The 16,005-nt window shown below is 40.6% G+C and overlaps 1 protein-coding gene across 2 annotated transcripts in view; it reads left to right on the top strand.

Moving 5' to 3' along the window:
- The window catches only part of raver2 (ribonucleoprotein, PTB-binding 2), a 97,476-nt gene that overhangs the window by 21,415 nt on the left and 60,056 nt on the right, over window positions 1-16,005 (top strand). The window contains exon 2 of one of the 2 annotated variants that reach the window (XM_034082052.2): window positions 666-732. In XM_034082052.2, the coding sequence (XP_033937943.1) occupies window positions 666-732 (67 nt within the window). Of the gene's footprint in view, window positions 1-665; window positions 733-16,005 lie in introns of those variants that run through there. The other variant, XM_071202920.1, reaches the window with a different exon arrangement.

The following is a 16,005-nucleotide window of genomic DNA, read 5'->3' as shown; positions in this document are numbered from 1 at the left end:
GAAACGGAAAGCTTTTCATCTTAAAATTACACTTTTAAAAAAAACATAATTACTGGTTAGAGACAAATTATTGCCATTGGGGAAGTCACCGATCAAAGAGTTTTCTCAAGTGACGAAAAATAAGGTTTCATCATTGAGATGAGGAAAAATCTTTTTTATAAAATGTACCTAAGCTTAAATTGGCACAGGAATATTTGCATACTGATAAAAATATTGAAAACTGTTGGTTAGTTTATAATAATTGTCTTGTTGTTAAAAGTTGTACTGATGAGACTCATGAGATATTCTGACTTATCTCCTGACTCAATACAGAGTGGTATGTGCTGATGATTTTTAAATGCACATTTTCTTTAGATATAAATGCTAATTTATTTAACTGATAAACAGGTTACTTGATGAACTGCAGATTACCTAACAATTTAGAATAATCACATACAATTACCGTTGTGAAGATAGAACCCCAACTAGGTATTATCTGTACATCTGTCATTTAAATATGTAATTTGAAGACATGACTTTGGTCATTTGTCACTATTCTTGACTAATTAAAACATGTTTTCATGACCATTGTACACTTTTAACAAGTTTTTGCATTTTTGTTTTTCCAGTGATTTATTGATCTCTAAGCTCAAGTCTTGTGTTTCTCTCTTTCTGTCTCTTTCCAGGAAGTCCATGAGATCCTGAAAGAATATGAGCTGAAGTACTGCTTTGTGGACCGCAACAAGGGCACAGGTAAAACTCACACACAAACACATGTGTACTACTATACTTGTGAGGACCCTTATGATGAATTCCCTAACCCTTTAACCTTTGCAACCAAATGCCTAACAGTACACTAACCTTAATGCTAACACCCCTTTGAAGCATAGAGGACCAGCATGTTAAATATCGAACTGGTCCTCACGATGATAGAAATACAAGTATACACTCATGTTCAGATCAGATGATCTTGTAAACCAAAGCCTAAATATACAGCGATGTCATATATGTCATCACACGTATGTATTTATATGGAAACTAGTTTGGTAGTGATCTAAGTGTGAGGCATGGCTAAAGCACTTGTTTAACATACTGTAGAAATAGTGGAGGGGTCAATCTGGTGGAGGGACAGATACTTTGACTCAAGCATGGCCGGATCTACCATTGAGGTCACCGAGGTCCGGACCTCGGTAATATTTTCCGAGCTGTGTATAACAAAACTTGTGAAATAATTCAAATAAACGGGGTTCTTTGTAGTACTTCCATTTACTGACCATGGGGGCGCTGCATAACTACGTAGCCTCTGTTAAAGCAAACAGAAGAAGACGACATGTATCAACAAACCACCGCAGCTCGGACTTGTATCGGAGCAGCGAAGGAGTGATGAAGTATCTAGAGATCTGAGTCCAGCGGGCTGCTTGTGTTTCTGTTCATCAGGACATCATATGACCAGCAGATCCAGTGTGAACGCAGTACGTTAGTCAGTGGACGTCCGACAACATGCACATTAACTTATATTGCAGCTATAGGCTATACTTTGGTTTAGATTGCGTGAATAAACTAGCTAGAGAGCTAAAGTTAATTACGTTCATCCAATGTCAGAAGGATTACCTTTTAACAAACGTTGTAATGCTTTTCTTTCATTTCAATTTGAGTAAAACATTGAAGATATAAAATTGTATTGTTTTCTTTTTACACTGACTCAGATATAATGAAAAGACCACGTCAGTCGAAGCTCAGCTTTGGTAAGAGAGAGACAGGACAGGCAGAGAGAAAGAGAGAGAGAGAGAGAAAGTGATGGAAGTCAGGCAGGAACTGCAGGTACACAACATAATGTAGGCTTAATAAGCCCATCTATTTATCTATCTATTTATCTATCTATGTATCTATAACAATAGTCTTCATTTACAATAGGCATAATTTTAAAACATACATAACTGTAATAGATATTACAGTTATGATGTCATAATAACATACAATTGTATAAAACACAATTTGCTTACATCTTTGTTCTCTTTTGAGAATCAAACAAAACAGATTTAAATACAAAAAAAGAATGCAAACAAACGAGTGAAATGAACTAAATAGCTGAATTGCTAGAGAGACTAAAGAAGATGGAAGAGAGGCTGCAGGTTATGGAAAGGAGAGACACATGGAAAATGAATGTTGACAATGTTTTGTGATCATTTTAGCCTCTTCTGCATGTCCAGATCATTAATAGTAACAATCAACTGATTCTTATGTATTACACTATAAAAATAATTGATGCTGACATTGTCAGCCCACTGACATGGTTTGAAATCAATATATTATCCAATTTGTGACCCCCCACAGGACTTAAAAAGCACCTAACTAGACCATGAACATCCCAAAAATCTCGGGGGATACCCGAACCCCCCTAGCATGTTTGGACCTCGGTATTTAGGAAATCCTGGATACGGCCCTGGACTCAAGTGTCCGTTTCATAATTAATTCAGTACAGTTTCACATTTTCTGCTAAATATAATAATAATAATAATTCCTTACATTTATTATAGCGCATTATCAATGACTCAAAGTGCTTTACATATACACACATTGCACATCATACATGCAATGGTCAGAAACTGTGGACAATACTCACAGGAGCAAGTTCAGGTGAAGGGTCTTGCCCAAGGACCCACCGGCTTTACAGACGCAGCAGCGGCGGGTTTCACCCCTTGATCTGATGATCATTGCACAGCGCACTGCGCCACACCGTCCATCATTCTGAAGTATCTGTTTTTAGCACAGATATGGTGATAATCAGGGCTCTGTTCTTGGTCCTCTCCTCTTCTCCCTGTACACAAACTCGCTCAGATCTGTCATTAGCCCGCATGGTTTTTCATACCACTGCTACGCTGACGACACCCAATTAATTCTGTCCTTTCCCCGCTCAGAGACCCAGGTCGTCGCACGCATCTCTGCTTGTTTAGCTGACATCTCTCAGTGGATGTCCGCTCATCATCTCAAGCTCAACCTTGACAAAACTGAAGTGCTTTTCCTTCCGGGAAAAGATTGTCCCTCTCTTGACCTAACTATCAACATCGGCCCCTCTGTTGTTTCCCCGACTCAGACTGCAAGGAATCTGGGTGTGATCCTAGATAACAACCTGTCGTTTACTGCAAACATCGCTGCTACAACCCGCTGCTGCAGATACACGCTTTTCAACATCAGGAAGATACGTCCACAGCTGACCCAGAAATCGACGCAGGTTCTGGTCCAGGCTCTCGTCACCTCACGCCTAGACTACTGCAACTCCCTCCTGGCTGGTCTACCTGCATGTGCCATCCGACCTCTGCAGCTCATCCAGAATGCAGCGGCTCGTCTGGTCTTCAACCTTCCAAAATTTTCCCACACCACGCCGCTCCTCCGCTCCCTCCACTGGCTTCCGGTAACTGCTAGAATCCACTTCAAGACACTGGTACTTGCGTACCATGCTGCGAATGGATCTGGCCCTTCCTACATCCAGGACATGGTTAAACCGTACACCCCAGCGCGTGCTCTACGCTCTGCATCAGCCAAACGACTCGCTGCACCCTCGCTGCGAGGGGGACCCAAGTTCCCATCAGCAAAAACACGTGGGTTTGCTATCCTGGCTCCAAAATGGTGGAATGAGCTCCCCATTGAAATCAGGACCGCATAAAGCTTACACACCTTCCGGCGCAGACTGAAAACTCATCTCTTTCGACTCCACTTCGAGCGATAGAATGACTAACAAAGAACTGCTAACAGAGCACTTATATACTAATAAAGGACTGGCTTAGCCAGTTGAGCAGCACTTGAAACGATTGGCTCTTTGAAACCTGATGTTCTTATATGATTCTGTTTTCCTCAAGGTTGTGTCTTCCTGGTCGAATGTACTTATTGTAAGTCGCTTTGGATAAAAGCGTCAGCTAAATGCAATGTAATGTAATGTGATAATGTGACATATGTAGGTTTAGGATAACAGGACTTTGGGCTGTCAGTTACACATATAATAAACTATGCTGCTGGTTTAGGAGGGATGTTTTTACATATCAATACAAAGTAAGTCTAAGGAGAAAGGCTGTAGTGTTCTATACAGATGAAAAGCACCTTAAGGCAAATTTGCGAAGCTGGAGTATAAAAATGGACTTGACGTGATTGACAAAGACGTTATGGCTTTTCTATTATTTAGTTATTACTATACTACTATTATCGAGTAACAAACTCCTGTTTGTTGTTGATTGCATGATGAGGGATATGAGCATTAGTGGATTAGCATGTGGAGTCAGTGATTGGTTCAGTCTGTGTGGTTTAAAACAAAGAAAAAACGTTTTACAAAGCATTTGATTGACATCTTGATGCTTCAGTTAAAATGGACTAAAATCAAATAGTTGAATCTGCTTTCAAAACAAATGCAATTTGTCATATTTACAAGTACACTTTTGCACAGACACACACATGTAGTAAATATAATCTATACCACTATGTATTTAAGTTATGTCTCTTAGCACTAAGCTGTAGTTGTCACATGTTGAATATAGTTTGAATCCTTAAGCAAAAATCACATAAAAGTGACAATCTTATTTTAAATTACTTGAGTTTCCCTCATTCTCCTTACCTCCTGAGTACAGTTGGTCCTCATGAGTCCTGAATTACAAGAACACACACACACACACACACACACACACACACACACACACACACACACACACACACACACACACACACACACACACACACACACACACACACACACACACACACACACACACACACACACACACACACACACACACACACACACACACACACACACACACCCACACTCACACCCACCCCCTGCCTCTGGAGTATGTCCCTTTCCAGGGAAATCTTAAATATTGCCTATATTTAGTCCGTGCAGTCAGCCAAGCACCTGAAACATAATGCTTTTAGAAAGCAGAGAGATTTACAGCTGAGATATCATAGCACCAGTCCGTCAAACAGGTTAATGGGTTTTAGGAGCAAATGAGAGCATGATGAAACAGGTCCTCATCAGACTGGCAGGCATGTTACTTTAATAATGAGTCCCGCTGTGATAGGGTGTTGGGCTCCGATGTGCTGAGGTGGGATGAGTGGGATCAGAATCCAGCGTCCCGGACATCAAAGGTTTGGGAAAGAAAGTACAAATATTCCTCCCTTACTCATAGTGATGAGACCACATTGGTTCCCTCTTATGTAATGCTCTTCATGTCTCTCTTTTGGGGCAAAGGGACTACAGGGACATTCTAAATATCACAGAGAGAAGCAGCCACACAGAGAGCGTAATGTTTACCAAAAGCTTGCTTTTTAAGCTGAAGTGCCAGAAAAAGAATTCATTCAGTAAACGAATGCCTTGACTAAAGTAAATCCTTTTCTCCTTCTTTTAAAGTAATGACTTTCAACTTTTAGGGATACTGTTGGGAACAACCGTGTAGCAGTGATGTGTGTCACTATGGCACGATCAGCCATTGTGTATTGATAGAAAACATGTGAGAGAGAGAGAGTTGGAGGTGGTAGAAAGTTATTTTTAAAGAGATGGTGCAACATTGTGGAAAAAGCCTTTGAGTTTCTGACTCCAACTCCATCAAATATGGATATCTCTACTTTATCATTTAAAAACAAATTCAACATTTTTGAATGTCTTTTTTTTTACTGTAGGCTTGATTTCAAGCCTCTGCTTTGCGCTGTGTGTGTGTGTGTGTGCGTGTGCGCGTGTGTGTGTGTGTGTGGGTGTGAATATTTTCTTGATCCGGTAAACCCCTGGCTTGTCGCGTCTTTACTTATCACAAACAGACAGAGACCTCTATCCAACCTCAACCTCTGTGATTTATACGGGTGTTTGTGTGTCTGCTGATATATACATGCCTGTTTGTTCATATTGATTTAGTCATAACGTGTGTTTTGGTGATAAACTTGAACTTGCTCACCATCGGATAATTTTTCATGGCAGCTGGATAACATCACCCACACCAAGTGTTTACAGTCTGACTCACTCTCTCCTTCCTCCCTCTCTCTTTTGTCTCTTTCAGCCCTCTGTGAAACGCTTTAAGTGAATGAGCCTAAAGTGATAACAACTTCAGAATTGAAATCTTTTAAAGTCCAGACTCTCAGACGTTTTTGGGAACCCTAGTTGTACAGTCTGTATATTTTCCATTGTTTATCAAAGGAAAGAATGCCAATATTTTAAATGGAGATCCATAGTCTCATACAGAATCAGACATATTGTTATGACTATTTCCACTTGAGTGAGGACACTAACTCAGCAGTAATTTTAATCCTCTGAAACATGGAAAATGTAATTACAGCAAAAGTAATGGAAAGTTGTAAGCTCAACTTGGTTAGCATTTAGCAATGGCCAATTAATTACATTTTGGAGCAGATCCCAGCCCGGTGGCGGATACAGAAATTATGTTTTAACTTCTAACTTTAAGCTGTCCGAGTGCCATTCTAGCTGAAAATGCTCTGTCATGTTTTGTTTATTTCTGAAATTATGATTTAGTGTTCTTTTCCGTACGTTCATGTCTTTGAGGCTTCGCTTCAGTTGTTGTTTCTTTAGCTGTGAAGCAGAAAATGTCTCCTCAGATTCACAACATTGCATTAGAGGCTTAGAAATATACTCATCCCTGTTGTTGATAAAGCTTACAGCATTACAGGAATTAACACAAAATCTATTACTTGATATATCTTTTACAGAAACAGGAATTAAATGATGATTATTCTCTTAGTATCTAACAATAACATATCCCATGAGTCATTATTGTTAAATGCTACCAAAATATCCACTGTTTTATGTATTTTATTCCTTCTCATCGTAGCTTTTGTGCTCTTCTTTTTCCTGTTCCTTCTGAAACACCTTATTATCCCTGACAACATATCCTCATTTATTTTTCTGTAAATTATATCAGAAACTCAGATGTACTGAAATATGAAAAGAAACTTGCAAGACTTTGTAAAGGGGTAAATACAATACAATAAACACTAGCTTAACATCAGCTATCTGGCAGTGGTGAGAAAGAGTTGTTGATATAAGACATTGCCTTTGGGCAGGGTTCAAGCTGAGAAAGGTTAGACCAGTATGTTTTTTGTGAAGAAAGGAAGCTAACCATGAAGTGACTTTCGCTCAGTGTATCAGCAGGAGGTGAGAACGAGAGACTAGTGTGAACAGAGGAAGTTAGATCAATTTCAGCTCATATTGTTGCGGAGCTCTCACCAGAGAATTAGCCAACAGTTAGCTTTAGCCCGTCTACATAATCTATTCATCTATTTTGCAGGACGTAGCTGACTTTATTGCAATTTGTTCATCTTAAACAAGCGGCAGAAACAAAAGGTCACCAGGTTCACTCGCACTTCCTGCAAGGTTGATTATAAAATATTAACGGTATTTTTTACGAGGTGGAATTATTTGCCTGCAAATCATGCAGTATGCTCGATCATCTTCCATGAAATTCAAACTGTGCTCAATAACCCCAACATGTGTTTTACAGGGTATTTTGTTAATAGAGAAAGAATTAAGCTTTATTGCATATTTCATATCCTAATACTCACAAAAGAAGCTGTGTTTTGTCATTGAGAGGCAGAACATAGCTGTGATCAGTCAAATTATCATAGAATATTAAAATGGTTCCATATTGGTTTTAAATATATTGTTATCTTTCTCTGGGCTGTGTAATAAACGCACATAGAATATTTTCATTCAAAGGAATTGAAAATGTTCCTCTGTGACCTTTGTGGAAAGAATTTTGATTAAAATGTTTCTGTGTCATCAGATGAATCCAATTTCTGTAATGTCTCAAAGTTGATGAGATTAATAGTTTATTAGAGGACATTGGTTTCAACATGGAAATATTGTTTATTTTCTTTGGATATTTATAGATGATTTAATACAGACATTTGAACACGCTAGTCATCGGGCTCATTTTGGCACACATATGTAAAAAATGATAAATTAAACAACTAGCTGATATATAAAATAGCTTAATTTTAAGCATCTCATATAAATCAAAAGCATCTTGTATGGATCAAAAAAGTCATGTTTCCCCTGGGCAAGAGGAAACGGCTACATTGTTTTATTGTGTTTAATTATTTTATAATTGGTATAAAATGCACACATATTCCCTGAGCTGAGTGTATCACATATGCAGACCCAAAGACACAGTCAAGCATGCACCAGACTCAAAAATATTCTGAATGCTCAGCGAGGTAGTCACTCGGGAGTTTCAGTATCTCTGTTTGTTAGGCAATGTCTGTTTGTGTTTACTTGGGAGTTTTTATAGGACATGTGACCAAGCTGGTGAAGATCAGGAAATGTTGGAGCTGTATTCAATGCCTTCCAGTGGGCAAACTAGGCTATGTCGTTTTTTAAACTGCTTTAACACATTTTTGAACTTTTTGATCAACATTATGCCAATACAGATATTACCATGATGCTATATTTCAACCAATAAATTAGCCTCTGCAATGAATGATCTTCACAATAATTACAAATACTGTTCTATTGCACAAAACTTTGGAGAATACACAAGAGATAATGTAGCCAATAGCATCATTTTTATTGACCTGCTCTGTCTACCCCTAGTTTGTAATGCTGGCTGTTTGCTATGGATTTGTAGTCTCTAAGTCTGACCAAACATACCCCTGATGACAACACTTTGACGTCATCAGGGGTATTTTCAGAGACTCCAGAGCCGTAGAACTGCTTTCACAGGTCAAGTAGTGCAAACAATGATGAGGCTTTTCCTTAGGTTGTATGAAACTGACTTCTCCTGGAATTTACAGCAGGTGTACAATTACACCAAAGATAATCCCATCAGGGGAAGCATTATAAATTGACCATGATTTTGCTCTTGGTACAATATCTTCCTTTAATTTACTCTCCTGGGTGTGCCGAAAGATATTGCCATGATAAACTGTCATTCTCTCTCGGTCTTATCATCCTCTGGGGTCAGGGACGGCGCCAGGGGGTATCTAGGAGTTGCTATAGCAACTCCAACAATTGGCCTAGCAACGGCTTAGCAACCCCATTGTTTTGATATGAAAATGTATCATATGTATACACATTCTCGCAGCCCGCGAGAATGTGTATACATATGATACATTTTCGCGGGATCTATCAGGGGCGGGTCGTTGTAATTTACTGTGAACTGTTACTTGGCTAATTCTCAGTAGATCGAAAATGGAAACATTTCTCACAGTCACAAGTCAGCCGTAAACGACCGCGTTCTCCAACGGAGCCGGTCCAGCCGGACAACCCTGCTATCCACAAGGATCCCGATGTTCACTATGAAAACCGGGAGGATTGGGACAATGAAGAACAGGTGCCCCCGCCAACTGACCCGCTGCACCCGCAGCAGCAGGACCAGCAGTGCTCCTCTCCGCACCGTGATGATCCACTGCCCTCATTTCCTCCACCCTGCTCTCTGCAGAGCTCCACTCCAGAATATACAACTTCTGCTAGTCAGTGATTCTCAGACACAGCGTCTCACCCTTTGAGCATCTCGGCAGAAATGAGCAGTCACTCCTCTCAGTTACAAATGGTCATTTTAAATGAATCAAGAATGTGTTGTATTTTCCGACATGGCGCATTGTTCGAGGCGTGGTGACAGTGAGATCTAACACGGGGAATTGTGGAGGAGGAGGAGGAGGAGGAGGAGGAGGAGGAGGAGGAGGAGGAGGAGGAGGAGGAGGAGGAGGAGGAGGAGAGTCACAGAGTGAGGCCAGAGAGGAGGGAAAAGTGCGTTATTTAGGCAATGTTGTAGGTGGGAGTTAGGAAGAGACCGCCCCTTCCAGGTGTGTATGTGTGTGCGTTTTCCGGTGTGTGTTACGTGAAAGTCATGAGTGTTACACTATTGATTGGTTCTGTAAATAAAGAGAACGTTTTCAACATTGAAGGCTTGAGTGATCTTGAATAGCGGTGAACGCTACAATATGAACAGGCTCGTGCTTTGCCCACTGGTATTGTTTGTATATTTTGAAAATTAACTAGCAACGCCGTGCTGTCATATAGCAACTGCTAAGCTACTGCAGCAAACAAATCCTGGCGCGGCCCATGTCTGGGGTGTTTGTCTTACTGTTTGTGTGGTTACCGGTTAGTGGACCCTCTCCTGGCTCGTCTCCATCTGCTCTGATTGAAAAGTGCTGCTCGGAACAGCTTTGGCATGCATCTGCACCTCATGACCATATGAGTTCACTGAGCCAGCCTCCACCGTTGGACTTATTAGGTCATACCAACGGGAGTGTTTATGTGTCCTGCAGTGCACATATTTGTGTTAATGTGTGTGTTTAAGCGTGTCCTGCTGTGTGTGTGTGTGTGTGTGTGTGTGTGTGTGTGTGTGTGTGTTTGAGTGGTCGACTCTGTGTTTCCATTTGCGGCTTTGCTTCGGGCTGTTGCTTCAGCTCCTCGGCTAATGATGATTTTCCTCCTTCCGCACACTCACACACAAGAGCACCTCTGCTCTTCTTGAGCTCTTTTTTTCTAGCCAACATGTCCCCTCAAAAATTAACAAATTCTCTCCGCATCCTTTTGATCTATGCCTCTTTCCCACATCATACGGCTTCCAGGCCTATCAATCCCTCATGCCCTTTCCTCTTTCGTGTCCTTTCCTTACTATTAGCAAATTCAAGGCACTTTACCAGCAGCTTGTTAGTTGGCCCCTGGCCCACGTTCAAAAAGTTAAGCATCCATCATTATCTGCCTCCGTGCTCACATTACTTTGTGGTGAGAATGCCAGCGCTGAATAGATTCTCATTATCAGAGCAGATTCTGTGTTGGCTGCACATTTGGCGTGTTCAGGCTCCAGCTCTATTGATGTGTGATTTAAAATGTCGGGCTTTCCACATTTTTCAACCCTGCAGCCAAAAGTCCTCAAATAAATGTTGCTGTTTCACAGTCAATTTGATTGTAATACTTAGATACCTGTCTTAGTTTTTACAGAGCAAGCCAAACAAGATTTGTATGCACATTCATATCCTAATGAGTTTAAATAATTTATTTCTCATTATCAGATTCTATCTCATCAGTTCAGTGGCCTTATGCAGCGATACGTGTCATCAATCAATTTTAATCAATTCATTATTATTTATGATCACAAACTCCCTTGAACACTCCAAACTCACATAAGCTAATACATTTAGCTTATATGAGTTTGGAGTGTTATCAAATGCAGGTCAGAAAGACAGTTGACCTTTAAGCAAACTTTACCCTTTGACTACAGAATATCAAAGAAGTTTGAAATAAATTAAAACCTCAGCCATAGAGTGAGACAGACAGACAGACAGACAGACAGACAGACAGACAGGCAGATACACATGCACACAGCTTGTATAGATGTGTACAATTACACATGAACCCACAGATGGGCAGATTAAAGCTGTCTGCTAGCCTGTGAGGTATCAGCAGGCTTCAATCCATCCCACCGGCCATGTTGTCCGAGCCGCTTCCACTTGACGCCCCCTGTCCCAACCGGGCACTAGTCCAGAGGTATGTGTACTCATTTGGCAGTGTTGCGGAACCAGGGATCTGGGAATATAATAGCAGGGTTTATCCTGGGAATCCCAGCCTTTCAATGGAGGCCATTGTGTTTGCCGCTGCACTGTCCAGTAATGAAGACTACACATGCTGGCAAAAGTGTGTGTGTGTGTGTGTGTGTGTGTGTGTGTGTGTGTGTGTGTGTGTGTGTGTGTGTGTGTGTGTGTGTGTGTGTGTGTGTGTGTGTGTGTGTGTGTGTGTGTGTGTGTGTGTGTGTGTGTGTGTGTGTGTGTGTGTGTGTGTGTGTGTGTGTGTGTGTGTGTGTGTGTGTGTGTGTGTGTGTGTGTGTGTGTGTGTGTGTGTGTGTGTGTGTGTGTGTGTGTGTGTGTGTGTGTGTGTGTGTGTACTATACAAGGATACATGTTTTCGTCTTTGGGTTGCTGACAGTTTGTGTTTTTGCAGAGTTGATTAGTTTGGGTGTCGGTTTGGAAGATTGGATTGAGTTTAGAAAGCAGAATGTGGAAGGTCATGATCAGATAACAGGTTGTGGTTCACTGCCTTGTGGTTACTGCAAATGTTGGAAAACCGTTAACTCATTTTATGCAGCAATACTAGGGTTGGAGATTGAATGTGGATTTTAAATGGAACAATTCAGAATTGTAATCAAGCAAACACTGATAGCTACCTTATAAACGATGTCTTCGTTTGGCTCTTACTCTTGGACAATTTACTAACTTGTATTACTGTTTAATAATGTTTTTAATGTAAAACATAAAAAACATAGCATGTTCCTTCTTGGTTATTCATTTGGTGTAATTTATTTTGTGAACATCCATAATGTTGTTTTGTAGCTATAAAGCAAAATACAATTTTACAGGAATGAATTTGGATTTTTATTGCGTATACTTCAGCGGAATATCAAAACAACAACCTGGGGTGCAAAACGCATCAATGAAAGCGACCCTCTACCACACAAAACAACACCTGTAAATAACCCAATTTGTGTTCTTTGAAATTGAAAAGGATATTGCATTGTGTTTGTTACTTTCGTTGCGGTTGTATATATGTCTTAAGTGTAGTTTGGCTTGGCTTCCTATTTTGTATGTACATGCTATTATTTTTGAAGGCGAGTTTACGCTGTTGACAGGAAGTTGTTCTTGCTATGGAATCAAGAAAAGCTTCACAAAGGGCAGAACTTGTCATAAAGTCTGTGATAATAAAACCCACCCATTTAGAGGGAAGATATGATTGGTCATTTGTACTGTCATTTTACTTTACTCTCTCGTTCAGTTACTATAGCGGGCCCTCTGTCAATTCATAGCTGGACCACCAATCAGCTTCTATCTTCACAGTAACTCGCAGAGACGAGCTTCTTTCATTTAACCCTTAACATTCAAACAGAAACTGAATAGGCAGATTCGAAGGATTTATTTCTTTGGAAATGTTATTTTAAATACAATTAAATCAAGTTATTTTATTTTTTTTAATGTTTTTAAATATTATTTTGTAGAATCTCTTGGGCCCTGACGGCTCTCCACTGCCGGTGTCGGGGAACTCACGCAGCGTCAGAAAATAAAACCCTCTCTCTTTTCCTCTAAAAACGGGGGTACAACGGAGCTGATCCAGATTTCATTTCATTTCATTTCAAACCTTTATTTATACAGATAAAATCCCATTGAGATCATTGATCTCTTTTCCAAGGGAGACCTGCTCAAGTAGTTCCACATGAAACATAAAAACATAAATGGAACAACAAAAGGACATCATACAGCATCATTTACAAAATTATCCACATAAACAGGTACCAATAGCTTCCGATTGCGTCCGATATGACGTAATATCGGAAATGTGGACCCACAGCACTATCAGAAAGTTGCTATCAGAAACAATGCCTGACTGTTTTGGACGTAATATGGTCGGTGTTTACACAATGCTGACACAGCATTCCAACTATCTGTTATGCTACGCACAAAATTCTTTATTATTCTGCCGGGTTATATTGCGCCACTTCTCCTCCCGCGTTGAACATCGCAGAAACTCCGTTCAAACATCAAAACGTTCAGCTCGGTCGGGAATCGATGGCTATTACTTTTATCATTCATAACTTTCATTATTCCAGAGATACATGATACGAGCAAAATCCAACGTCTGGGAGGCTTTTGGTGTGATCCTAGATGGAGAAAATAACCAACATCCCACGCTTTTTGAGACAAATATGCAACTGCGTGTGTTAACAATTGCACGTTTTCACTGCTCATATATAGGCTATGCGGGTTCGGGTCGGGTTGCGGATCTTGTGCCGACGGGTCGGGTCGCGGAACTAATTGGCAATATGTGCGGGTAGCGGGCGGGTTCGGTATTGCACGTCGCGGGTGCGGGGCGGGAGCGGGTCTTGAAAATCAGACCCGTGCAGGACTTCATGACAACAACGTCCCATCCTTACTGTACACAGCTTGGATGGTTCCCTGCTTCCCCCTCCTGAGGTGTCGGAGAGTCTTCTCCGAACTTCTCTACCTTCTCTACTTCTTCTTTACCGCCCCTTGAGGCACCTAAGACCTTGAGACCACAGCTCCCCGCCGCGGCTTTGGCAATAGAGGCTTTGAACACCGACCACTCTGGTTCAATATCCCCAACCTCCACAGGAATGCCCGGAGGTGTGAGTTGAAGGCCTCCTGAACTTGGGCCTCCTCCAGACGTTCCCAGTTCACCCGAACTACACGTTTGGGCTTACCAGGTCTATCCAGAGGCTCGACCCAACTCACCACCAGATGGTGATCAGTTGACAACTCCGCCCCTCTCTTTACCCGAGTGTCCAAAACAAACGGTGTGAAGAAAACTTCTGTGCAGCAATGCAGAACCAATGTTCAGGAAAGGATGGAAGCTGGAACGTCTTTAGTCAACACACTCATATTTATTGAGAGAGAAAATACGGCCGGATAGTTCACAAGGTATATTCACAACTTTCATTATGAGATCCCAAGCAAGCTCTGAAGACAAAGGGACAGGAACACATCTATACATTAGAAGAGGAGGGGCCTATATTCCCGCCTTTCCTTCTAATCAATACCAGGCATCGGAACAAAACACCTCTGTTTTGCAACTCCTCATTTGCCAAAAACCCTCACCCACAGGAAAGGCAGAAGGCCTCTTGACATTTGTCCTCCTCAAGCTACAGACAGGGCACATGCAAGAAAGACTGAGAATCTCTAAATACACAGATCGGATTAAAATATTCTTTGACAGTTCCTTTCTTTTTATCAATTTATTGATAACCAATTAACATTAGTCTAAGAATATTTCAGTCACTACTTAAATCAATAAGCGTCTTCAGGGTTGTGTGTGCTCCCATACATCAATTACATCAAAAAGTAAAACAAGATTGATAACATTTCAATCACCATGAATGAACACAGTCAATCATAATAGAAAAATCATCTCTCTTCAGTGTTTGACTTCTTTTGTCAAAAAGCACAATAATAACACACATGAAATACAAAAACATAATAGTAAAATATATGTTTCAAAAATAACATCTTTTATCATTTATCACTCAGTTAATCTCATTCATCAAACACAAATTCAAAATCAGCTTACATCTCAAAGATTTACTTCAAGGCAAGTACTTATTAAAACACAATTAGAATTTAGGATTATAAGAAATCCAATTGAGGTATAAAATCAGAATCATGAGAGATCCAGCTAAAATTCCCAGTTAAGGTATACATTCACAGTGATGAATCGATCAATCTGTAATCTGTAAAGTTAGTGTCCTCAATCTTTAACATTACTTTACGTTTACTTCAGTACGCTTATTCAAGAGTAAGGCACTTAGTAGTACATACATTTTAATCAAATACATTTGTTCAAAATCTGAAAAGGAAAAATCAGACATTTTATTGTATAGCAACCTGAGAAGGAAAAATCAAAACATCTTTTCTTTATTCAAGGAAAAATCAAAACATCTGTTCTTTATTCTGAGTGTCAACTTTAATCAATTTATCAATCGCTGAATGGGGGTACCCAAGGTGCAGAAACTGCGATGGAGACCCATGGGTCTGGAAGCTCGGCGTCGTACATCAACATTGTGTCATCTACAGTTGAATATCCCACTACCCTCTGTGGGGCCTGGAGGGCAGTCTTGGCAACCCTGCGTATGGCTAATTTAACTACAGTGATCAAACGGGTCACTAGGATTAGCACAACCAAGATAAACACTGAAACAGTAATAACAAATTTAACCAACCCCGCTCCCCAGGATCCAAGGGTTCCACCTAAATCCCCAAATGTAAACCCATGAGTTTCATGCAATTATTTTATTCCCTTAGCAGTATCATGAGCCATATCCATAACTTCAGGTGTAGCATCAGAGATGAAAGAACAGCACTCGGTTCCAATCACCTTGCATGTGCCCCCCTGGGCAGCTAAGAGGAGGTCCAGAGCCATGCGATTCTGTAGTGCTACTGTCCTAACTTCCTGCAATTCTTTGTGTTCAGCTAACATCGCTGTGTTAGATACATTTAGATGATTTTCCACTACTTTGGACAATATCACGATTT

Source organism: Pseudochaenichthys georgianus, chromosome 4 (genome assembly GCF_902827115.2).
Source record: "Pseudochaenichthys georgianus chromosome 4, fPseGeo1.2, whole genome shotgun sequence".
Classification (NCBI taxonomy): Eukaryota; Metazoa; Chordata; class Actinopteri; order Perciformes; family Channichthyidae; genus Pseudochaenichthys; species Pseudochaenichthys georgianus.
Note: the sequence above shows the minus strand (reverse complement) of the source record. Positions and strands in the feature narration are given on the sequence as shown.